This window comes from Leptopilina heterotoma, unplaced genomic scaffold, assembly GCF_015476425.1.
Source record: "Leptopilina heterotoma isolate Lh14 unplaced genomic scaffold, ASM1547642v1 Lhet_206, whole genome shotgun sequence".
Taxonomy (NCBI): domain Eukaryota; kingdom Metazoa; phylum Arthropoda; class Insecta; order Hymenoptera; family Figitidae; genus Leptopilina; species Leptopilina heterotoma.
In genome coordinates this window covers 734,115-758,607 of record NW_025110922.1, presented here as the reverse complement: position 1 = coordinate 758,607, position 24,493 = coordinate 734,115, and the positions used below count along the sequence as shown (strand labels likewise).

The 24,493-nt window shown below is 22.6% G+C and overlaps 2 protein-coding genes across 3 annotated transcripts in view; both read left to right on the top strand.

The window, feature by feature from the left end:
* The first annotated feature begins 200 nt into the window (after positions 1-200).
* Positions 201-16,123, top strand: LOC122501227 (gamma-tubulin complex component 3). The gene is made up of 10 exons (XM_043610536.1): positions 201-426; positions 848-1,014; positions 1,361-1,493; positions 7,762-8,179; positions 8,342-8,841; positions 11,634-11,826; positions 11,979-12,183; positions 12,707-13,060; positions 14,403-14,663; positions 14,957-16,123. The coding sequence occupies exons 1-10, from the start codon at positions 357-359 to the stop codon at positions 15,131-15,133; spliced, it is 2,478 nt and encodes an 825-aa protein (XP_043466471.1). The 5' UTR covers positions 201-356; the 3' UTR covers positions 15,134-16,123.
* A 128-nt stretch (positions 16,124-16,251) lies between these two features.
* LOC122501238 (diacylglycerol kinase eta-like) overlaps positions 16,252-24,493 on the top strand; it is a 34,838-nt gene continuing 26,596 nt past the window's right edge. For both annotated transcript variants that reach the window (XM_043610560.1, XM_043610558.1), the window contains exons 1-3: positions 16,252-16,910; positions 17,683-17,820; positions 18,234-18,770. In XM_043610560.1, coding sequence (XP_043466495.1) covers positions 18,546-18,770 — 225 coding nt within the window. In that variant the 5' untranslated portion in view covers positions 16,252-16,910; positions 17,683-17,820; positions 18,234-18,545. The remainder of the gene's footprint in view (positions 16,911-17,682; positions 17,821-18,233; positions 18,771-24,493) is intronic.

The following is a 24,493-nucleotide window of genomic DNA, read 5'->3' as shown; positions in this document are numbered from 1 at the left end:
ACACCCTGTTAAATTCACAATGCGCATGTGCAAATGAAGGAAAATTTTCCTATTGGTCGAGGCAATTTGCGCGAAAACTTGAATTGCGACCTTTTTTCCATGTTTCAAATAAGCGCGCCATGTTTCGACCAATGAGATTGAAGAGCTTTCCGAGAATGACCGATCGTCGTCGAATGTTGTCGACACATTTTTTGTTTGACAGTTGGTCATTGTAGAAAGCTCCAAAATTCCAAATTCGTAGAAGAGTGCACTGCATATTATATCTTTTTGTTTGTAGAAATTTTAATTTTTATTGCCAGTGTTTAGTGCCATAGTGTATATTATTCTAGTTTATTATCATAATAACATTAAATGCAATGGAATCGGAGACAATTAGTGATTTGGTACAGAAGATGGTTGTATCTCTTTGTGGAGAGCAGAAACCAGGTAAGGTTATGTTTTTGTTTTATATTCGAGAATAAGAAGATTTTCAATAATTTTAATAAACAATTTGATTCATTTAGGCGAGAATTCAGGATAAAATTGCAATTATATTACATAAAGAATTATACTATTCGGGGTAAAAGATTAATTTCTGTAAATCTCTCAATTATTTGAATATTGGCAATGTTTCTTTGCATTTTTAAATAATAATTGGTTTACTATTGAAATAATTTCTTTTAGTTATGTCTGGTTATGTCTATTTATCCAGTTTTTAAGAAAACAATTAGATTTCAAATTATTATGATACACAGACTTTTTCCGATGTAAAAATAATTTGATTTTTATATGGGTCAAATAATGCGAATTTTATTATTGATAATAATTGAGTAAACATTTTTCTAAAAAAATAAATTATATTATATAGATGTTGTTCGGAGATTTTTGAGATTTTCCCTGGGCGTACTTTCTTCGACACAAGGAGTGGGAACAGTACGCGAGGATGAAGTGACAATTGCTTCTCAAATAAGAGGGAAATTATCTGCAAAGGATGCTGTGCAGTTTGACAAATTGCACAATGATTTAAAAGACGGGGTAAAAATAAGTGCCGAATATTTATAATTTTTATGATATTTTTTTATTAATAATATTTTTAATATTTACAGGGATCGCAGTAACGATTTTTTAATAACAAAATTTACAATTTTCAATGTTAATTTTTGTACAAAAATTATTCAAATATAGAACAATATTTTTACTTAATTTGAAAATTTCCTTTCTTTAAACTGAATTTTCTTTTTGAAAATTAAAATCCCTTTTTTCTACCAAATATTACATGAAACAATCACTGTGATCCTTGTATTTATGTTTAAAAACAGTTTCAATATTTATTTTATTCATTAAAAATAACTAATTGATTTAATTAATTAATTGTTGACAGCCTTTGAAAAATCGCCTGAACGTGTTGATATTTCTTCTAAATTTAGGCCAAACAGAAGAGCAAATTAAAGAAAAGGTTTTCTCCTTTCCTGACATGAGATTAGGACTGAATTTGCCAATTGCATCCACAAGTGGTAATTAATTTTTAACTGTTTTGAATTTTAAAATTAATGTATTAAGATCATTGAACTCTGGAAAAGAATTTAATTAAAATTATATTTTGAAAATAATTGAATTCTATAGAGACGAATTTTATTATTTATGAAGATAATTGAAATCTTGAGAAGAATTATATTACAGTAGAGACTCCATTATCCGGACCCCTATTATCCGGATATTCGATTATCCGGACAAATTTAAAATAAAATTTTTTTTTTAATATAAAGTTTATAAGGTCTCAAGCCGTTAATTAACTTCTATTTTAAATTTATTTACACGAAATGTTGCGTTTTAAAGTGTTTTAATTATGTTAAGAAAATGTTTATGTAAATATTTTGAAATATTTCTAACTAAATATTTATTAATGTTGACTTTAAAAGTTTTATTTTGTTTCAGTCTTATTTTAATACATATGCAAATAAATACATAAAATTATGAATAAAAAATTTGTTTAATTCGTACTTTACTCGATTATCCGGATTTTTGATTATCCGGACAAGTGCCTGCATCCATTAGTCCGGATAATGGAGTCTCTACTGTATTTATGAAATTAATTGAATTCTTTACAGAATTTTATTACAATTTTTCAAAATAACTAAATTTTTCCTAACTATCCATATATATTGAATTTTTTTCTTTTTATTTTTGAAAATAATTGAATTTTTAGGAAGAAATTTATGAAAATCTTCGAAAATAATTGAATTCTTGCAAAAAATTTTATAAAACTTTTTGAAAATATTAAACAATAAGAATAAATTATGTACTTAATAATTGAATTTTTTTAATTTTGTATCTAAAATTATTCAAAAATCAGGCCTCGGATAATTATGACTTTTTCGACTTTTTTCGACTATTTTCAAATAATGCGACTTTTATCGACTTATATTAAAAAATTGCGACTTTTCCTCCAAATTTTGCAACAAAATACCATATTTTTTTAGTATAAAATGCAACTTATTTCGTTTTTTATAATGTGAAAATTTATTTTTGAATAATTTTTCTAATTAAATTTTTGAAATATACAATTAAAAAGATTTGGAATAATTTAAATTTTTTAAAATTTAATTGAAAATAAATTATTTTTTCCAGTATATTATTAAAAATTTTTGAAAATTAACTTTCAAAGAATTTTAATTGAAAAATTTGGAAATAATTGAATTCTCAAAAATTTTAATGAATAATCTTCAAAGTGTAAATTCAATAAAAATGAAAATTAATGAAAATTAGGTTCTAAAAATAATATTTAAATAGTTTTGAAAAAGTAATTCTCTGAATTATTTCGTTCTAATTTTTTAAAATTGAATTATTTTCAATATTTTCAACAATATTTCTAAAAATTCAAATTATACATACAGAAAATAACATTAAAATTTTTTAGAATTACTTTTAACATTTTGGAGAAAATAATCATGTTCAAAATTTTAAATTAAAATTCTTCAAAAAATTATTTTTTTTAAAATTATATAAAAATTTTTATATAATTCTTAGAATTATAATTTCTTAGAATTGTTTTATTTATAATTTTTTAAGATTCAATTTCCTTTGAACAAAGTAAATTAAAATTTTTAAAAATTGACTATTTTAGATTTTTTGAGAAATTATTTATAATTAAAATTCTTCAAAAATTTGATTATTTTTTTATATTTTTAAAAAAATCAATTATTTTTAAAAGATTTGATCAAATTATTAATTTAAATTATTTTTTAAAGATTTTACCAAATATCAATTATTTTTAAAAAGATTTTACCAAATTTAAATTTTTTGTACATTTTTTAATTGTATGTAATTGTAAAAATATTGTCTTTCAAAAATTTTTGGAAATATTTTTAAAAAGTTAATTTTACGAATTTCTGTATTAAAATTTTTGAAAATATTCTACCTTAATATCTTTAAAAAGAAAAATGGACTGTTTCAATCTATATATATAAAATCAGACTTTTGTCTGTACATTGCTCAGAACTTTAAATTTCGCACATAATTATTCGTTTTAGGCATCAAGGATTCCAAATATACCAATAAAAAGTTTCGTGTATGTATGTATGTATGTATGTATGTATGTATGTATGTATGTATGTATGTATGTATGTATGTATGTGTGTCGGTATGTCACAGAATCTTTGTTCGCGCATCACTTAAAAACTGCTGAACCATTTGAAACCAAATTTGGCAGAATGTTAGACCTTGGGCCAAGGAAAGTTTATAAATTTACAGATTTGAAAAATATTAATTAGAACGGGAGATATTCAATTTTTTCGAAAAATTCAAAAATTTTCAAATTTTACATTTTTTTAAAAAATGCTTTCAAACTTTCTATAATTGAGTATAACATGTTATTTAGTCACATTTTAGAATAGTTTTGCCAAAAATAATGTCCTATAACTAAGATGTAAGTATAAAATTTTTTTTTAAAAATTCAAAAAATCGAAATTTTTCAAATTTTATATTTTTTAATGAATTGCTTTTAAACACTGTATAATTGAGTATTACATGTTATTTAGTCACATTTTCGCATAATTTTGCACAAAAAATGATATGACTAAGATGTAAGTATAAAAATATTTTCGATATCAACAAAACGAAAAAATTATAATTGTTATTAATTACTATCAAGTTTAATTCAGTAGTATTTTTAAGGTCTCTGATTAAGATTTTGACGTCAAAATAATGCAATTCATAATTATTTATCCAATTCATTCAGTATTATTTAATTGAAAGAAGTTCAGAGACTTTAAAAATGGAGATGTTTTATAATAAATATTTTATGATAATTTTCCATAATTTTAGATTTTTTGCCAAAGAATGGAGACTATTAAATAAGTAAAATATTTTTTAAGAGCACAAAAATAATAAAGCTAAATGCCATAAAAAAGAAAGAAAAATATTGAATTTTAAGAAATTCGGTTTTTTGAATTTTTGCAAATTTTCTATAATTTATATTTTTTACCAAAGGTTGGAGACTATTAAATAAGTAAAGTATTTTTGAAGAGCACAAAAATAATGAAGCTAAATGCCATAAAAAAGAAGGAAAAATATTGAATTTTAAGAAATTCGGTTTTTTGAATTTTTGCAAATTTTCCATAATTTATATTTTTTACCAAAGGTTGGAGACTATTAAATAAGTAAAGTATTTTTGAAGAGCACAAAAATAATGAAGCTAAATGCCATAAAAAAGAAGAAAAAATATTGAATTTTAAGAAATTCAGGTTTTTGAATTTTTACTAATTTTCCATAATTTTAGATTTTTTGCCAAAGGGTGGAGACTATTAAATAAGTAAAGTATTTTTAAAAGCACAAAAATAATGAAGGTAAAAGCCATAAAAGAAGGAAAAATGTTGAATTTTAAGAAATTCAGTTTTTTGAATTTTTGCTAAGTAATTTATCATAATTTTAGATTTTTTACGAAAGGGTGGAGATAACAAATTAAGTAAAGTATTTTTTAAGAGCACAAAAATAATAAAGCTAAATGCCATAAGAAAGAAGGAAAAATGTTGAATTTTAAGAAATTTGGTTTTTTAAATTTTTGCTAATTTTCCATAACTTTAGATTTTTTACCAAAGCGTAGAGATAACAAATTAAGTACAGTATTTTTGAAGAGCACAAAAATAATGAAGCTAAATGCCATAAAAAAGAAGAAAAAATGTTGAATTTTAAGAAATTTGGTTTTTTAAATTTTTGCTAATTTTCCATAATTTTAGATTTTTTACAAAAGGGTGGAGAATTTCAAATAAGTAAATTATTTTTGAAGAGCACAAAAATAATGAAGCTAAATGCCATAAAAAAAGAAGAAAAAATGTTGAATTTTAAGAAATTTGGTTTTTTAAATTTTTGCAAATTTTCTATAATTTATATTTTTTACCAAAGGTTGGAGACTATTAAATAAGTAAAGTATTTTTGAAGAGCACAAAAATAATGAAGCTAAATGCCATAAAAAAGAAGGAAAAATATTGAATTTTAAGAAATTCGGTTTTTTGAATTTTTGCAAATTTTCCATAATTTATATTTTTTACCAAAGGTTGGAGACTATTAAATAAGTAAAGTATTTTTGAAGAGCACAAAAATAATGAAGCTAAATGCCATAAAAAAGAAGAAAAAATATTGAATTTTAAGAAATTCAGGTTTTTGAATTTTTACTAATTTTCCATAATTTTAGATTTTTTGCCAAAGGGTGGAGACTATTAAATAAGTAAAGTATTTTTAAAAGCACAAAAATAATGAAGGTAAAAGCCATAAAAGAAGGAAAAATGTTGAATTTTAAGAAATTCAGTTTTTTGAATTTTTGCTAATTTTCCATAACTTTAGATTTTTTATCAAAGCGTAGAGATAACAAATTAAGTACAGTATTTTTGAAGAGCACAAAAATAATGAAGCTAAATGCCATAAAAAAGAAGGAAAAATGTTGAATTTTAAGAAATTCAGTTTTTTGAATTTTTGCTAAGTAATTTATCATAATTTTAGATTTTTTACGAAAGGGTGGAGATAACAAATTAAGTAAAGTATTTTTTAAGAGCACAAAAATAATAAAGCTAAATGCCATAAGAAAGAAGGAAAAATGTTGAATTTTAAGAAATTTGGTTTTTTAAATTTTTGCTAATTTTCCATAACTTTAGATTTTTTACCAAAGCGTAGAGATAACAAATTAAGTACAGTATTTTTGAAGAGCACAAAAATAATAAAGCTAAATGCCATAAGAAAGAAGGAAAAATGTTGAATTTTAAGAAATTTGGTTTTTTAAATTTTTGCTAATTTTCCATAATTTTAGATTTTTTACCAAAGCGTAGAGATAACAAATTAAGTACAGTATTTTTGAAGAGCACAAAAATAATGAAGCTAAATGCCATAAAAAAGAAGAAATGTTGAATTTTAAGAAATTTGGTTTTTTAAATTTTTGCTAATTTTCCATAATTTTAGATTTTTTACCAAAGCGTAGAGATAACAAATTAAGTACAGTATTTTTGAAGAGCACAAAAATAATGAAGCTAAATGCCATAAAAAAGAAGAAAAAATATTGAATTTTAAGAAATTTGGTTTTTTAAATTTTTGCTAATTTTCCATAACTTTAGATTTTTTACCAAAGCGTAGAGATAACAAATTAAGTACAGTATTTTTGAAGAGCACAAAAATAATAAAGCTAAATGCCATAAGAAAGAAGGAAAAATGTTGAATTTTAAGAAATTTGGTTTTTTAAATTTTTGCTAATTTTCCATAATTTTAGATTTTTTACCAAAGCGTAGAGATAACAAATTAAGTACAGTATTTTTGAAGAGCACAAAAATAATGAAGCTAAATGCCATAAAAAAGAAGAAATGTTGAATTTTAAGAAATTTGGTTTTTTAAATTTTTGCTAATTTTCCATAATTTTAGATTTTTTACCAAAGCGTAGAGATAACAAATTAAGTACAGTATTTTTGAAGAGCACAAAAATAATGAAGCTAAATGCCATAAAAAAGAAGAAAAAATATTGAATTTTAAGAAATTCGGTTTTTTGAATTTTTGCTAATTTTCCATAATTTTAGATTTTTTACAAAAGGGTGGAGAATTTCAAATAAGTAAATTATTTTTGAAGAGCACAAAAATAATGAAGCTAAATGCCATAAAAAAAGAAGAAAAAATGTTGAATTTTAAGAAATTTGGTTTTTTAAATTTTTGCTATAATTTTCCATAATTTTAGATTTTTTACCAAAGCGTAGAGATATCAAATTAAGTAAAGTATTTTTGAAGAGCACAAAAATAATGAAGCTAAATGCCATAAAAAAGAAGAAAAAATGTTGAATTTTAAGAAATTCGGTTTTTTGAATTTTTGCTAATTTTCCATAATTAAAAATTAATATAGGTAGATAATAGATTTAGAGATGAAGTTTAGTTAAAAGTTGTAGAAAATAATTGAATTTTCGTAAGGGCTATGGTCTTAATTTTTAGAAATTATTAAATTTCTGAAGTTGAAATTTTTCTAATTGTATTTCCTGTGAAAAAAGAAATAAGAAGTATTTAAATATTTATTTATCAAAATTATTCAAGTTTGCATTAATTCAATTTAGAAATCAGTGAAGAATCAGGGAAATACGAAATAAAATTTTTTCTGACAATACTGAATTAAATAAACGACTTTTTCGACTTTTTTTCTATTTTTAATCGACTAAAGCGACTTTTTTTTGCTCGTTAAAGTCGATCCAAGGTCTGAAAAATTGAAGTTTACATTTGAAAATAACAAATTTTGAATTTTAAATACCAAATGAATTTTTTCAGCACACTCTTCGCAATCTTCTTGTTCTCAAGGACTAATTGTACCATTAGGAAGTACAGATTCAAATTTACGTTGCCTAACGACAAGCATAAGTAGAATTTTCAATGAGGACTGCATTTCCGAAGATATTCTAGTTCAAGACTTGATTTATTCATTCCAAGGCATTGAGGGGAAAGTACTGAAACTGGATTCTAATTTTGGTTTTCAAATCGATCCACTCGCAAAAGTTAATAGATCGCAAAAGCAGGCACTTTTGAGATTGAGTGAACTTGGTTACTTACATAATGTTGTGAGAAGAGGATTGGAACGAATGACGAAAAGTGGAAGCGGACGTGTTGTCGACAGTTTCGTTGCTACCATTCATAAAGAATTGTCGGAATATTACAGGTTTATTGCAATAATACAAGAAGAAGTCAATAGGTAAATTTCCCCTGCTTTTTTGAAAAATACTCCTAATTACAAGTTTATTACTTAATTAATCTTAATACTAATTATGTTAATTAATTTACCTAATTAAAAATTTTTGTTGTTTTTTAAATTTAAATCGATTTTTTTTATCTATCAACAACTATTTCTTTTCAGAGGACACAATTCTCTCGGTCTGGACGGTGTAACTCTGTCTCATCTTCACCTTTGGGCTTTCGATCCTCTACAGACTCTAAAACGTCTCGCGAGCATTGTGAACGTTTGTCAGAGTCAAAAAGGCGGTGCCTTGGCTTCTGCAGTTTATGAATTTAATCATCATGGCGACACTGTGGTGAAGACTCTTGTGAAGAGAATTTTAGAGAGTGTTTGCCATCCACTTTATAATATGCTGATGCGATGGATCACAGACGGGGAACTTGACGATCCGTATCAGGAATTTTTCATTGAAGCTCGAGCCGATGTTGCTGGCGATAGAATGTGGCATGAAAAATATCAAGTGAGAAATGCAATGGTGCCAACGTTCATCAGTAAATCGCAAGCTAAAAAGATCCTTGGAACTGGAAAGAGTATAAACTTTTTGCGAGAAGTTTGTAAAGATTTCACTCCACTCAAGGGAAGGGACATGGAGGCTTTTAGTGAGGAGAACGAAAAATATGGTAGATATTTTTTAATTTAGTTGACATTTCAAATTCAGGGCTCGAACTGGGTCCGTAAATCCCGTAAAGATCCGTAAATTTTGTTCAAGTCCGTAAAAGTCAGTTTTTTTAAAAAGAAAAAAGGTCCGTAGAGTCCGTAATTTAATAGAAAAAGAACGAAAAGTTCGTAAATTGTACGATATAATTTAAAGAATTTTAGAGAAATTACAAATATTACAAATGATTGCAGAAATTCAATTATTGTTAAAAGTAATAAAATTCTTCGCTGAAATTCAATTATGTTTAAAATTTTTTTAAATTCTCGTCAAAATTTCAATTAATTTTAAAAATAATAAAATTCTTGGCAAAATTTTAATTATTTAAAAATATTTTCCTCAATTCCATGATTTTTCAATATCTACTATTTTAGTCAAATTAGATATCCAAAAGAATTCAATTATTTTCAAAAATTTTAATAAAATTCTACGCAAACATTTAATTATTTTCTTTAAAAAATAAAAATTTCACAGGAATTCAGTTATTTACTAATTTTTTTTTATAAATTTCTTTTAAATAATTCAATTATTTTCATAAATAATAAAATTTTTAGTAATTCAATTATTTTCGTAAATAAAATTCTTTTTAGAAATTCAATTATTTTCAAAAATAATAAAACTCAATGCTGAATTTGAATTATTTTTAATACAATTTTTATGGAATTCCTCGAGAAGTCTAATTATTCTTAAAACATTTATTAAAATTCGTCGAAAGAATTCAATTATTTAAAAATTTCTTGGTAAAATTCTTTAAAAGAATTCAATTATTCAATAAATTATTTATTTTTGTATTTAAATAATTGAATTCTAGTGGAATTTTCTAATAAAAATTGATTTATAAATGAATTTTAGTAATAATTCTAGATTATAATTGAATATTAAAAACATTATAGCGTGAATTTTTAGAAATAATTGAATTTTAAAAAGGTTTTAAATTAAAATCTTGGAAAAGCTGTATTTTTAATACTTTTTATTAACAATTCTGTAGAAGAATGAATTATTTTGAAAAAATTTCCTTCAATTTTACTTGAAATTATTTTTTTAATGTTTTTATTTTCTAATATATATATTTAATTGAAGAATTACCGAATAATTGAAGTTTTGTAAAATTGAATTGTAAACAAATTGAAAATTCTCAAGGAACTTTTTCAAAAATTATTAAAAACAATGAAGAATTTTAGTTAAAAACACCAAAAAAATTTAATTTTGGAGAAACTCCAAATTATTGCAGAAATTCAATTATTTTCAAGAATAATAAAATACTTCGCAGAAATTTAATTATGTTAAAAAATAATAAAATTCTTTTTAGGAATTCAATTATTTTTATAAATAATACAATTTATCGCAGAATTTCAATTATTTTTAATACAATTATTAATACAAGTTTCTCGAAAAATATAATTATTCTGAAAAATTTTATTAAAATTCTTCAAAAGAATTCAATTATTTAAAAATTTATTGATAAAATTCTTTATGAGAATTCAATTTTAAGAAACATTCAATCATTTAATAAATTATTTATTTTTGTATTTAAATATAAAATAAATTTTTAAATAAAAAATTTTATTAAAATTCATCAAAAGAATTCTATTAGGTATTTAAAAATTTATTGATTAAATTTTTTATGAGAATTCAATTTCAAGAAACATTCAATTATTCAATATTTTATTTATTTTTGTATTTAAATAATTGAATTCTAGTGGAATTTTCTAATAAAAATTGATTTAAAGATGAATTTTCGGTAAAATTTTAGATATTAATTATAAATATTGAAATCAATGCAATATAGCTTGAATTTTTAGAAAGAATTGAATTTTGAAATTAATTTTTTTGAAAAAGTTTAATTGAATTTTTTTAATATTATTTGAAGTTTTTATTTTTTAATATATATTTAATTGAAGAATTTACAAAATTACGAATAATTGAAATTTCGTAAAATTGAATATTGTAAACAAATGAATTTGAAAATTGTCAAAGAAATTTTTTGAAAATTATTCAAAATAATTGATTTAAAGAAGAATTTTAGTTAAAAATTCTTGAAACTAATAATTGAATTGAAATGATGCAAATAATTGTGAAAAAGTACAATATTTTTATAATATATCACTGAGAAAACGATTTATTTGATTCAAACGTATTTTGTTTAAATCAAACTTAAAATATCTTTGCTATACAGTCAAACATATTTAAGTTTAATTCAAACATACTTTTTGGTTCATTTAAGGAAATAATATATTTAATTCAAACATATGTTATGGTTGATTTTAAATTATTTATAATCAACTTTTAAGTTAGAATCAAACATAAAATTTTTTAACAAAATTTTTGTTTAAATCAAAACAGAAAATATCTTTGAATTTTAACAATTTGACATCTTTAGTTATCTTCATGTTTTATAGTTACTAAGTTATGAAAAATTTAATTTATAGTTTTAAGTAAAATGTTTTCTTATTTGACTCGGACTGGTAGTAATTTTGTCAGTAATTGGTCCGTAATTTTTAATTTTTGGTCCGTAAAGTCCGTATTTTTAAATACTTTCACTGGTTCGAGTTCTGCAAATTTAATTTCGAATAAAGTTAAATGATTATTGTAATTTACAGTGGATTATAAATAATTTGTGCGATATTTAGTGTAATTGCTGTATTTTTTATTTATTTTTTGTGTACACTTGTCCTCATTTAAAAAAAAATACTTTTTCTTTTATTTTTACTAATTAACGAGTGTGAAACTATTTATTTATTGAAAATTTTGTTTCAGTGGAAGCATTTTTCGATATGGATCCTGATGGACAGCTGCAAACAATGATGGATGCTGCATACAAAGAAACCTCGACGAGAGTTGTTGAGATATTGACAAAACAGTATCATCTTATGGATCACTTACAGGGTATTAAAGGCTATTTATTGCTTGGTCAAGGGCATTTTGTTCAGCATCTCATGCATTTAATAGAGTAAGTTGATTTTTTTTGCAAAATTTTTAAACCAGGAGTATTTAATTAGAATTGTTTCAAATATTTAGATCTTAGATATTTATTTTAGATATTTAGTCAACTAATTGATTAAACCATTCAAATTTTTATTCTAAATGTTATATTTTCCCCAGACCTGAATTGGCAAAACCTGCTAATTCTCTTTATCCGCACAATTTATCGTCAATTTTGGAAACAGCTCTCAGAGCAACAAGTACAAAATTAGAGGATGCCGATGTTCAGAGGCGGCTTGATGTCAGATTGTTAACATCTTCGGAGAATGAAACCGGTTGGGATGTTTTTGCTCTCGATTACAACTTCGATGAACCCATTGGAACGGTAATTGATTATAGATAGAATTTTGCATTTCTTTTCAAACTATTTTCAAATTACGTACTTTAAAATTCTTTATCTTTTTATTTTATTTATTTACAATGAAAATTCGTTTTATTTTTCTTAATTCGTCAACTGTTGTCTCTAAATGTCTATTTTTCGTACTATGTACTATGTTTTCTTTTTTTCATTGTTGTGTGAATAAATTTTCAACCTTTCGTTCAAAAATAGGAAAAATTACTTTTCTTTGCCACTGAGAAAGTATTTTTGATTTACAATAATATTTTTAATGACAATAATTTTACTGATCAAAGCAGAATAAGAGGCAATTTGACCATTTTATTTTATTTAAATGTAAACGAAAATTTTGCAATAAATAAATATAAAAAAAATAAAATATAATAATAATATATATTATATAATATTATATAATATATTATATAATAATAATATAATAAAAATAAAATATAAAATAAATAAAAAATAAAATATAAAAATAATAATAAATTATTATTAATTTTGCTTTCAGATTCTCGAGCCTTGCCGACAGACGTATCAAACCGTATTTTTCTTACTGTGGCGAGCTAAGCGAATGGAAACAATTTTATCGGCAATTTGGAAACAGCAAATAACCTCGGCGAAAATGTTTAGAAAAATGCCCGAAGTCTTGCCAATTCAGAATCATATTCATCTAATTACAAGCAGTATGGTGCATTTGGTTCATCAGATGCAATATTATTTTCTCTTTGAAGTTATCGAGTGTTCGTGGGACGTTTTTACAACTCAATTGGGACAAGCTTCATCCCTCGATGAGATAATTACGGCTCACAATCATTTTGTCGATTCAGTGAGAAGGGGAACTCTTTTAGATGAAAACTCTCGGGTAAGTTTATTCCAAAAGCAAATTCTTCTCCGAAATTCAATTATTTTCAAAAATTATAATAAAATTCTTCACAAAATTCAATTATTTTCAAAAATTTTCTTTAATTCAATGATTTTCACAGGAATTCAATTATTTACAAATTTTTAAATAAATTTCTTATATAGTTTTAATAAATAATAAAAATTTCACAGGAATTCAATTATTTACAAATTTCTTAATAAATTTTTTCGCAATAATTTCATTATTTTCATAAATAATAAAATTTTTTACTGTGTTTCAATTATTTTCAGAAATAATGAAACTCATCCCAGAAATTCAATTAGTTTTAATTCAATTTCAATTGAATTCCTCGAAAAATGTAATTATTCTTAATAAGTTTATTAAAATTCGTCGAAGGAATTCAATTATTTAAAAATTTGTTGCTAAAATTCTTTACAAGAAATTCAATTTTCAGAAATATTCAATTATTCAATGAATTGTTTATTTTTTATTTAAATAGTTGAATTCTCGTAGATTTTTCTAATAAAAATTGATTTAAAAATGAATCTTAGTTAAAATTTTGGATAATAATTGAATATTAAAAGCATTATAGCGTGAATTTTTAGAAAGAATTGAATTTTGAAAAGGTTTCAAATTAAAATCTTGGAAATAATGTATTTTTAATACTTTTAATTAACAATTCTGTACAACAAAATTTTTTTGAAAAATTTTAATCCTGATTTTTTTTGTTGAAATTATTAGAATTCTCTATTTTTTAATAATATATTTAAATAACGAATTTCCTAATAATTGAAATTTAATAAAATTGAATTGTTAAAAATAGTGTATTTCAAAATTAATTTAGTCAAACTTTCTTCATTCTTTGAATAATTGGATTCTCAAAGAACTTTGTCTAAAATTATTAAAAATAATTCATTTAGAGAAGAATTTTAGTTAATTCCAGAAAATTGAATTGAAATCATAAAAATAATTTTGAAGAATTTATACCAGCAATTTTTATAAATTAGCAAATTTGAAAAGTTTGAAATTAAAAATTTTTGAAAATCTTATTTCATATGGAAAAATAATAATAGTTAAATATTTATTTTAAAAAGAAGTTATCGATATTCTTGAATAATTTTAAAACTAAAGAAAAACGTAAATAAAAATATTAGAAAATTTTTTTTCAAGTATCTAATCATTTTTAGAGTGAATCAGAATATTTTTTACAGTCAGGGAAAAAAGTCAAAATTCTTTCTTGGAAATCAGGAAAATCACAATTAAATTTTTGTATCATTCTCGGAATTCTTTCTATTTTTTAACTTTAAAATAATAGTTTATTGAAATTTTATTTTATTTTCAGGAATTAAGGGATCATTTGCGATCAGTGTACAGTCCAATTCTCGATTTGCAAAACCTCGAGGATACATTTTTGACTCGTGCAATGCAAGAATATGAAGCAAGATCAAAGTCGGAGAAAAAAATTGTCGATACACATGAACAAGTTAGTAAATGGGGTCGATCGGTGAAGACAGATGCGGACAATATAGAACGACAGAATGCATTTAATAAATACCTTTCAACGCTTTCTCGTCAATTAAAAGTTCTCTCTGCAACGTATCAAGTAAGTGCTAATTTTATTCCTAACGATGAAAATTTTACAGCAAGCTATTTTCAATTTTTCCTTTTGTTTTCTATTTTTCATTTTTTTGAAATAGAAATTTAATTTAAATTTTGTTGAAATCTTTGTTAAAATCACTTTTAAGATTTCTTTTAAAATCTATTTTAAAATCTTTTTTAAAATCTATTTTGAAAATTTGTTTATATATATTTTTAAATGTGAAACTTTTGCAATTAAACTTGGTCTCCAACTACTAATTGAGTATTAATGAACTTCTTTTCTTTTTTACATTGCAGGATCGCGTCAAAAAGTTTCTCTTAATGTTGGCGTCAGCAGAAAATGTTTCCCTTCAACTTTTAAGCGTTCGTCTGGATTTCAATGAATATTACAAAAGCAAGGACAGTCGTTTAGTTGCTCCACTGACATATCAGCATCGAAGGCAAAGCGATCAATCGTTCCTCTCTTGCAAGTGACAGTCGTCGGCAAAATTTGATAAAATTCCCCTTACAGATTCTATTTGTAATAAAACGTATTCTGCAAAATCCTGTACTACTTGGGCCGAGAGCTTAAGTATTTTCGAGGAAAGCCTTTCTTCTCTTGTTGCGAGAAGAAAAAATGTTTCTAATATTGATATTTTAGAGGAAAAATTTTCGATTGAAGAAACAAAGGATAGTTCATCTGATGGAAATTCAGATGTTTGGTTTCGTATTTCACGATTACATTTTTTACCTTTGGATGAAATGAAGGTATCGGAAGTATTGTCGAAAGATTGTGAAATAATAGAGAAGAATAATAGTGGAAATTTAGAATTTTTTGAAAATCATGAAAATCATTTTGATAAATCTTTACGAAATTCGAACAATCTTGAAGAGAATATTTTTGATTCTAGTATTATTGAGAGGAGGAAATTGTTGTCGAGTTCAGTGTCGTCGTCTCTTACGAAATTTGAATGTTTAAGTGAAAATGCCTCATCATTTGCTAGTGATAATTGTAATTCGGAGAAATATTTATTTGGCGATAGAGAGAGAATTATTAATAACGAAAAAAATAAGAAGAGACGTAAAATTATTTTCTGTTGTTTAGGATAATTTCACTTCTCATGCCGGAATCATTGCCAAGCTGAGTGTCTTTCTTTTTAGATTTATGTCGTTTATTCCATCCATATTTTTGTCACAAGAAGTATTCTTAATTAGTTGCTTTATTAACTATTAACTAAATTACGACTTATTCCAATTTTTGTATAATCATTGTAAATAATTCTTATAAATCAAGGCGCAAAATTTCTATTTGGTGAATTAGAGAAAACTTTTTCCGTCGTAAAAATGTAAAAAAATTGTATCAGATCTAGATTATGAGCGCAAAAATTTTTGCACTGCTTCTCCAAGTTATGTGCATGATAGAATATTTTGTTAACTTGTTGCTTCAGTGCCATGGGATATCAAATAAAATGATATTGTAAATTATTCGATTTGTTAATAATTACTTGACCAAATGAATAAGTGTAGAGTGAATTTTTTTTCGTTGCCTCTAATAATTTGAGTAAGTAGAATTTCAGTGGATATTTTTCTGATTTTTTATCAAAAGTTTATCGTCTTATTATTTTTTGAATGTTATCTCGAATCGATACTTCCTGAAAAGAGAGGCCTTTTACTGATGGCCTTCTTTTTTTTTCTCCCCCTTTTACAACAACTGCGCATTAATAATCTTCTATTTACGGAACTTTCTGAAAAAAAGGTGTTACCTGCTCTCGATTTATGGTGTGAAGCGATAAATTTGTATTTCATTATTTTCTTCGGTTTCGCTATTTTAAACCTTGCGCAAGTGCGAGCTTTGTTGAATATTCCTGGGAAAACGCGCACACTCGAATCTGACGGCCATCCCGGAGTTGCATTTTTATATCTGAAAAACATAGCGAGCTCTGTAGTTATTATTCCCAAGATAGAAAAACACTAGACTTTTAAATTCTTTTTTTTTAGAAAAGCGATTTGAGAAAAGAAAAAAATTCAATTCAAAAAATCTCAGGGGAAAATTTTTTAAAGAGGAATTATTATTTTTCTTTAGAGACAGAGAGAAAGAGAGAGAGAGAGAGCAGCGGTGAACTATAGTGCTCGTGATGAAAATCTTTAGATGAGATGAAATTTTAGAATTCGTTTTTTTACACTGGAATCATTTATTTTTAAATCAATTTCTCTTTTAGGATTTTGTATATTATTTTCAAGGCTCATCCAGTTTAGATAGAAAAATAGTCAGGTAGGAATTTTCATTGTTTTTTTTTAATTGTCGGTGTATTATTTTTGAATTATTTTATTTGCTTCAATATTTGTTTTCTCTCAATGTTGACAATTTTTTTTTATGTTTTATTATTTTCTCTGTTATTTACTATTTTTATTTATTGAAATATTTTCATTCAACAATATTTTCATTTCAAAATTTTTTTTTATTTTATGGAGTATTAATTTATTTTTTGTTTCCTTCCTTCTATATTTATTTTCATTTATTTTATTTATTTTTGATTTTGTAATTTATTTTCTGTTTTATTTATTTATTCTTGATTTTGTAATTTATTTTCTATTTTATTTATTTTTATTATTTATTTTTAATTATATTATTTATATTTCTCGTTTTCTTTATTTATTTCTTATTTTAATTATTTCTTTGTTTTATTTCTTATTATATTTATTTTATTTTTTTACTTTTTATTTATTTTTACTTCTCATTTCCTATTTTTTTTATTTTTACTTTTCATTTCATATTTTATTTATTTTTACATTTTAGTTTATTTATTTTACTTTTTATTTCTTACTTTATTTATTTTTACTTTTCATTTCGTATTTTATTTTATTTTTTAATTTTTTATGTTATAAAAATCTTCTTTAACAAAATTTTCTTTTTTGTAAAGTATTGAGAAATTTTGTGTCATAATAGTTTTGTAAATCTGTTGAAAAATTTAGTATATTTCTGAGAACTGTAATCAAAAATTTATTTGAAATATTAATTAAGTTTTTTGAAAAAAATGTTTTAGAGCGATGGTTTTGATACGGACGGAAAACTATATTTTCAAAGAAAAAAGTTTGAAAATCCAATCAACTGCGAAAGAGGAAAGAAGTATTTACTCCATCTTCCATGAATTCATTCAGTTTAATGACATCGAATCTATAACGTAAGTTTCTTAAATAATTTATTTTATTATTAATTAAAAACCAAACTATCATTAAAAAATTACTGTTTTCTAAAAAATCAAAGTTTCCTTGAAAATTTTTATTTTATTTCTTCTGCAAAAAATTTGTCTGAATTCAAGAAAATGGGCCTAATAAAAATAAATTAAAAATAAAAAGAGTAGGAAAAGGAAATTAGAAATAATTTTTTTAATTTAAGAAAATAAGTAGAAAAATAAAAAGGAAAGAGAAAGAAAAAGTTTAGAAGGGAACGAAAGGTCATGAAGCAAAAATGAAAAGAAAAAATAAAGAAAAAGTTTAAGTAAACTCAAAAAATAGTTTAGAACTTGAAAAGAATTTTTTTTTTTTGATCTTTTATCAGATAACATAAAAAATTTATCATTTTCTCTCTTCACAGATATCCTGGAAGGTTGGAGTTAAAAGATCGTGAAACCCATTAAGGAAGCTTACAGGACACTTGACCGAGTTAGAGAGATCCATTCAAACTTCCAGTTGTTTCAAAGATGAGTTAAAACCGTTTCGTTAAGAAGCTTTAAAAGTAAATATGTTCGGACTTTTTTGAAAAGCAAAAAAGAAAAAAAAAGGTTCCCAAAAAAAATAGCGAAAAGAAATGAGTAAACTTAACCGACAAAAGGGAAGATAGCGTAAGGAGAATTTTTTCCTCTCCCCACCTTATATATACTCTTTTTAAAAAGAGTGCGGAGAGGAAATGGAACACTTTGAAATTGATGTCCGAAAAAAGGAAGCAGAATGGACAAAAGATTCGAAAAACGAATCTCATGGCGAGATAAAGAATGGGAATGATGCGGGCGAATTGAATGTGGAAGAATGTAATAAAGAGGAAAATGCCGAAAGCTCCGAAAGCGATGCGGAAACGGAACCAGCCCGTAGTTTTCATCGCAAGCTCAGTACCAACAAAGAGATCAAAGACCCGGTGAGTTCTACTTTATCATTCATTTTCTTTTTTTTCTTTTCTTTTTTTCTTCCTTTTTCATTCGAACCCAACATTTTTTTTCAATAGATTGCGATTCATTAAAATTATACTCAAAATGAATTCTATTCTATTCATCATGCAAAATAATTTGATACTTTCTTCATTTTTCTTTTCTTTTTGTATTTCTTATTTTTTGCTCTTTGTTATTTTGATGAAACAAAATAAATTTTATTGATAAAATTGAATTCTCTCGAAGAATTTTATCAAAATTTTTGAAAATTAATAATTTAATTCTTTCGAGAAATTTCATTAAAATTGTATTAAAAATATTTGAATTCTCATGAAGAGTTTTCATAGAAATTTCTTTGAATTTTTTGAAAATAATAATGGAGTTTATTTTCGATAATTTTAATTGAAATTTTTTGTAGTAATTGGATTTTTTAAAGAATTTTGTTTCCAGTTTTTAGAATAATCGTGTTTGTTAATAACTGTAATTAAACATTTGATTATTAAATTTTATTAAAATTTTTAGAAAAAAATTGAATTTTTTACAGAATTTTATTACAATTTTTAGAAAATAAATGTATTCATTCAAAGAATTTTTTTTATAATATTAAAAATATTTTGATTCTTTCGAGAAATTTCATTAAAATTGTATTAAAAATATTTGAATTCTCGTGAAAAGCTTTCAGAGAAATTTCTTTGAATTATTTGAAAATAATAATGGAGTTTATTTTAAATAATTTTAATTGAAAATTTTGGAAGTAATTGAATTTTTTAAAGAATTTTGTTTCAAATTTTTAAAGCAATTGTGTTTGTTAATAATTGTAATTAAGTATTTAATTATTTAATTTTATGAAAATTTTTTGGATAATACTTGAATTTTTTCTAGAATTTTATTACAATTCTTTGAGAACAATTGAATTCATTCAAGGAATTTTATTATAATATTGAAATTATTTGAATTCTTTACATGAATTTCTTTAAATTTTTAAATATAATCGATTTCGTTAATAATTCTAATTAATAATTTTATAATTAAATTTTATTAAAATTATTGATAGAAAATTAAATTATATTGAATCATTTTATTATAGTTTCCATAAATAATTCAATTCTTTCGAAGAATTTCTTTAAGTTTTTCTAAAATAATAGCTTTTTTAAATAATTTTCATTAAAAATTATAAAAACAATTGAATTTTACGAAGACTTTTTTAAAACTTTTTTAAATAATCGTTTATATTATTAATTGTAACTTGAAATTTGATTTTTAAATTTTATGACATTTTTTTTGGGGAAAATAATTAAATTCTATCCAGAATTTTATAAAAGTTCTACTGAAAATAATTAAATTCTTTGGAGAAATTAAAAAAAAATTCTACTGAAAATAATTGAATTCATACGAAACAATTTATTATTTTAGAAAATAATTGATTTCTTATAAAAAATGTTATCAAAACTTTTGAGAATAATGGAATTATTTAGAAAATTTTAATTACAGTCTTTAAAAATAATTGAATTCTTTCGAGAAATTTTATTAAAATTGTATTGAAAATAATTGAATTCCTGAGACAAATTATATTATTTATTAAAAAAATAATTAAATTCTGTATTTTTTTAATTCCTAATTTTTTTAAATTTAATAATTTATTTATTTAAATCATAACTGTTAATTGCAAGAGTCATTAAAAGAATTATATAAAAAATAATGCAAATAATTTTATTATTTTTTTTATTATCGATTTTTATTAAAAATGAAAACTGACAGAAATAGAAATGTTTTTCTTATTGTTTTTTCTATTTAAATAGAATATTTATATTTTTAGTATTTATTTATAGTAAACGGAGTTACAAAGTAAAACTTTCTTTCATTAAAAAAAACTAGGTAACAAAAAAAAAATTTTGATTGTGTTAGTTTTTATTGGAACATCCATGCGTCAATGTTGCTTTTTCAAACGCATTTTAACTTTGAAGTTCAAATGTCAAAAAAATTAGAAATCAGCGAAAGGTTAAAAAAAAATTGGAAAAAAGGGTTGGAAAAATTTGCTAAAAATTCCCTTTATTTGAAATAACTTTTCACAATAAAACATTTTTTTAAAATATTCATCCTTTTAAAAAGAAAATGTTGAAAAAATTAAAATTTTTTTAAATGTATAAAATGATAAATGAAACGACAGTCATTTTTGCTTTTTAATTAAAATTTAATTCAATTTTAACAAAAAATTCTAAAAGGGGTAGAAAATCAGGAAATAATTCTCATTTTGTTAAAAGATAGAATTTTGGACTTAAATAAACATAATTTTGCTTTTTAATTATTAACGGAAAATCCAAAAATGAGCAGAAATCCTAAAAAAAAGTAGGAAATCAGAAAAAAAATTTTTTTGTTAAAAGATAGAATTTTGGACTTAAATAAACATAATTTTGCTTTTTAATTATTAACAAAAAATCCTAAAAGGAGCAGAAAATGAGGAAAAAATTTTTCTTTGTTAAAAGATAGAATTTTGGACTTAAATAAACATAATTTTGCTTTTTAATTATTAACAAAAAACGCTAAAAAAAACAGAAAATGAGGAAATATTATTTTGTTTGCTAAAAGAGAGAATTTTTGACTTAAGTAAACATTATAAGACTCGGTGAATACATAAAAATGCGAGTAAATATTGTTCTAGAGAAATTAAAAGAGACTAAAAAGAATTCAGAAAATCTAGTGCACACACGCGAATAAGAGAAAGAATTATTTTTTAATTAAAAAATCTTTATTAGAAGGAATTTTTTGAATAAATAATTTGAAATTAAGATTTATCAAGACTTTATTAGTGAAATGTGAGAATGGAAAAATCGACTACTTATAAATATGCAATGAGAAATGGAAATATTCTGGAGAATATTCTATTGTTGGCGCGGGAGTATCGCTTAAGAATGAGGATAGTGGAGTTTTTTTTTTTTTTTTTTTTTTTTTTTTTCTTGCAGAAGGGAAGGGGTTTATTTCACATCTATACACCTTTTATTTGAGGCCTTTATGCGGATGGGAGGATTTTCATTAAGACTGCACTTGGCCCATTTCTCGTCGTCTTCCCAATGTACACTCATATACATATATAACGAAGTGTTCCACGTCTCAAAATGAGGGCGCAAACTGAATTTCTAGAGCGTGATGATCTCTCAAGTCCAAATGTTTTTTTTTATTTTTCTTTTTTTTTTGACATTCACTCTAAAAAATTAGTTTCTATTCAAAATATTCTCTCTCCATAAACAAGACGCTTTTTCCATTTATTTTCCTCTCAAGTATTTCGAAAATTGTCCGCAAAAATGCTTTCTTTTGTGGTTGCGCTTTTTCTTGAATTTTTTTTTCAGAAGAGGGAATTTATTCTATGTTAATTTATTTATTTTTTGAAGAATTTATAAAAAAAAAGAATTTTTTTTATTCTTAATTTTTCATATTCAACAAAAATAATAAGAAATATTATATATTATTATATATTTAATTAATTATTAAAAATAATGGATTTATAGAAGAATTTCAGTTAAAAACACTAAAAAATTTTAACTTTTGAGAATTTACAAATGATTGCAGAAATTCAATTATTTTTTAAAAAAGTAATAAAATTCTTTACAGAATTTTCAAAAATTAAAAAAAAAATTCTCGTCGAAAATTGAATTATCTTTAATATATGAATAATAAAATTCTTGTAAAAGTTTCAATTATTTTTGAAAAGTTTCCTCAATTCAATGATTTTCAATACCTACTGTTTTAATAAAGTTTTACAAAAGAATTCAATTATTAAAAAAAAATTGTTGATAAAATTCTACGCAAACGTTTAATTATTTTCATAAATAATAAAAATTTCACATGAATTTAATTATTTACATACCTAATTTTTAAAAATTTCTTCGCAATAATTAAATTATTTTCATAAATAATTTCGAATTCATAAATAATAAAAATTTCACAGGAATTTAATTATTTACAAAATTTTTATCAATTTCTTCGCAATAATTAAATTCTTTTCATAAATAATAAATTTTTTTTTAAAATGATTCAATTATTTTAATAAATAATAAAATTCTTTCGTATGAATTCACTTATTTTCAGTAGAATTTTTATAAAATTCTGGAAAGAATTCAATTTTTTTTAAAAAAAAATGTCATAAAATTCAAAAAAATTTTCAAACAAAACTTAAAAAAATTCTTCAAAACAATTGAATTATTTACGAAACGTCTAAAAAAATGCTGAAATAAAATAAATTCAAGTATTTTCTAAAAATTCAATGAAATTTTTAATAAAATTCTTCACTGGTATTTAACTATTTTCAATACAATTTTCATGAAATTTCGCGAAAAAATTCAATTATTTAAAAAAATTATAATAAAATTTTGCACAAGAATTTAATTATTTAAAAAAATGTTGAATAAAATACTACGCAAAACATTTAAATTATTTTCATAAATATAATAAAAATTTCACTGGAATTCAATTATTTACAAACTTTTTATAAATTTCTACGCAATAATTCAATTATTTTCATAAATAATACATTTTTTACAAGGATTTAATTATTTTCAAAAATAATAAAACTTATAGCAGAATTTGAATTATTTTTAATACATTTTTAACAGGAATTGTTAAAAAAATGTAATTATTTTAAAATATTTTATTAAAATTTGTCGAAAGAATTCAATTATTTAAAAATTTGTTAATGAAATTTTATTTAATTTATTCAATTCAATTTTAAGAAACATTCAATTATTCACTAAATTATTTATTTTTATATTTAAATAGATAATTGAATTTTGAAATGATTTTAAATTAAAATGTTGGAAAATCTGATTTTTTTCATACTTTTAATTAACAATTCTGTAGAATTAAATAAACTTTTCTTTTTTTTTAAATAACTGAATTCTCAAAATTATTAAAAATTTAAGTTAAGTAATTAATTAATTAATTAATTTAAGTTAAGAATTTAAGTTAAGAATTTAAGTTAAAAATTCTAAGAAATCATTTAATTTTTAAGAATTACTATTAATTAATTGAAAACAATTAAATTTTATATACCTACTTATTTTAAAGGAACTTTCTTTTTTTTAATAAATAATTGAATTCTCAAAATACTTTCTCAAAATTACTAAAATTAATTGATTTAGTGAAGAATTTCAGTAAAAAAATTCAGAAAATAATTGAATTTGAAAGAATTGCAGTTAATTAATTGAAAGTAATTGAACTTTAGGCGAATTTTAAATGAATATTTTCTTTTTTAAAAATAGATAATTGAATTTAAAAATTACTATAAATAATTGCATTACAGAAGAATTCAAGTTAAAAATTTCCCGAAAATAATTGAATTTTTAAAAATTATAATTCATTAATTGAAAACAATTGAATTTTAGACTTTTTTATAAAATTAATTTTTCTTTTTTTTCCAAATTAATTGGATTTAATTGAAATGATGGAAATAATTTTGAAAAAGTTACAGTAACAACATTGAATTATTGTAGGTAATTTTAATAAGATTCTTTTCCAAAATTCAATTATTTTGATAAATATCAAAATTTCTAAAAATTCTCGTCAAGAATTAAATTATCTTTGTAAATAGATAGCGAAATTCTTCTTAAGAATTAAATTATTGTCAAAAATTTTAATAAAATTCTTCTTAAGAATTAAATTATTGGCAAAAATTTTAATAAAAATTTTCTCAAGAATTAAATATTATTGGCAAAAATTTTAA

Bases quoted from the DNA above. Each gene is read 5' to 3' on its own strand.
- LOC122501227 (XM_043610536.1), top strand. From the start codon at position 357: ATGGAATCGGAGACAATTAGTGATTTGGTACAGAAGATGGTTGTATCT. The intron at 1,494-7,761 runs GTAATTAATTTT...GAATTTTTTCAG, and splicing joins GCCAATTGCATCCACAAGTG to CACACTCTTCGCAATCTTCT. The intron at 8,180-8,341 runs GTAAATTTCCCC...ATTTCTTTTCAG, and splicing joins ATACAAGAAGAAGTCAATAG to AGGACACAATTCTCTCGGTC.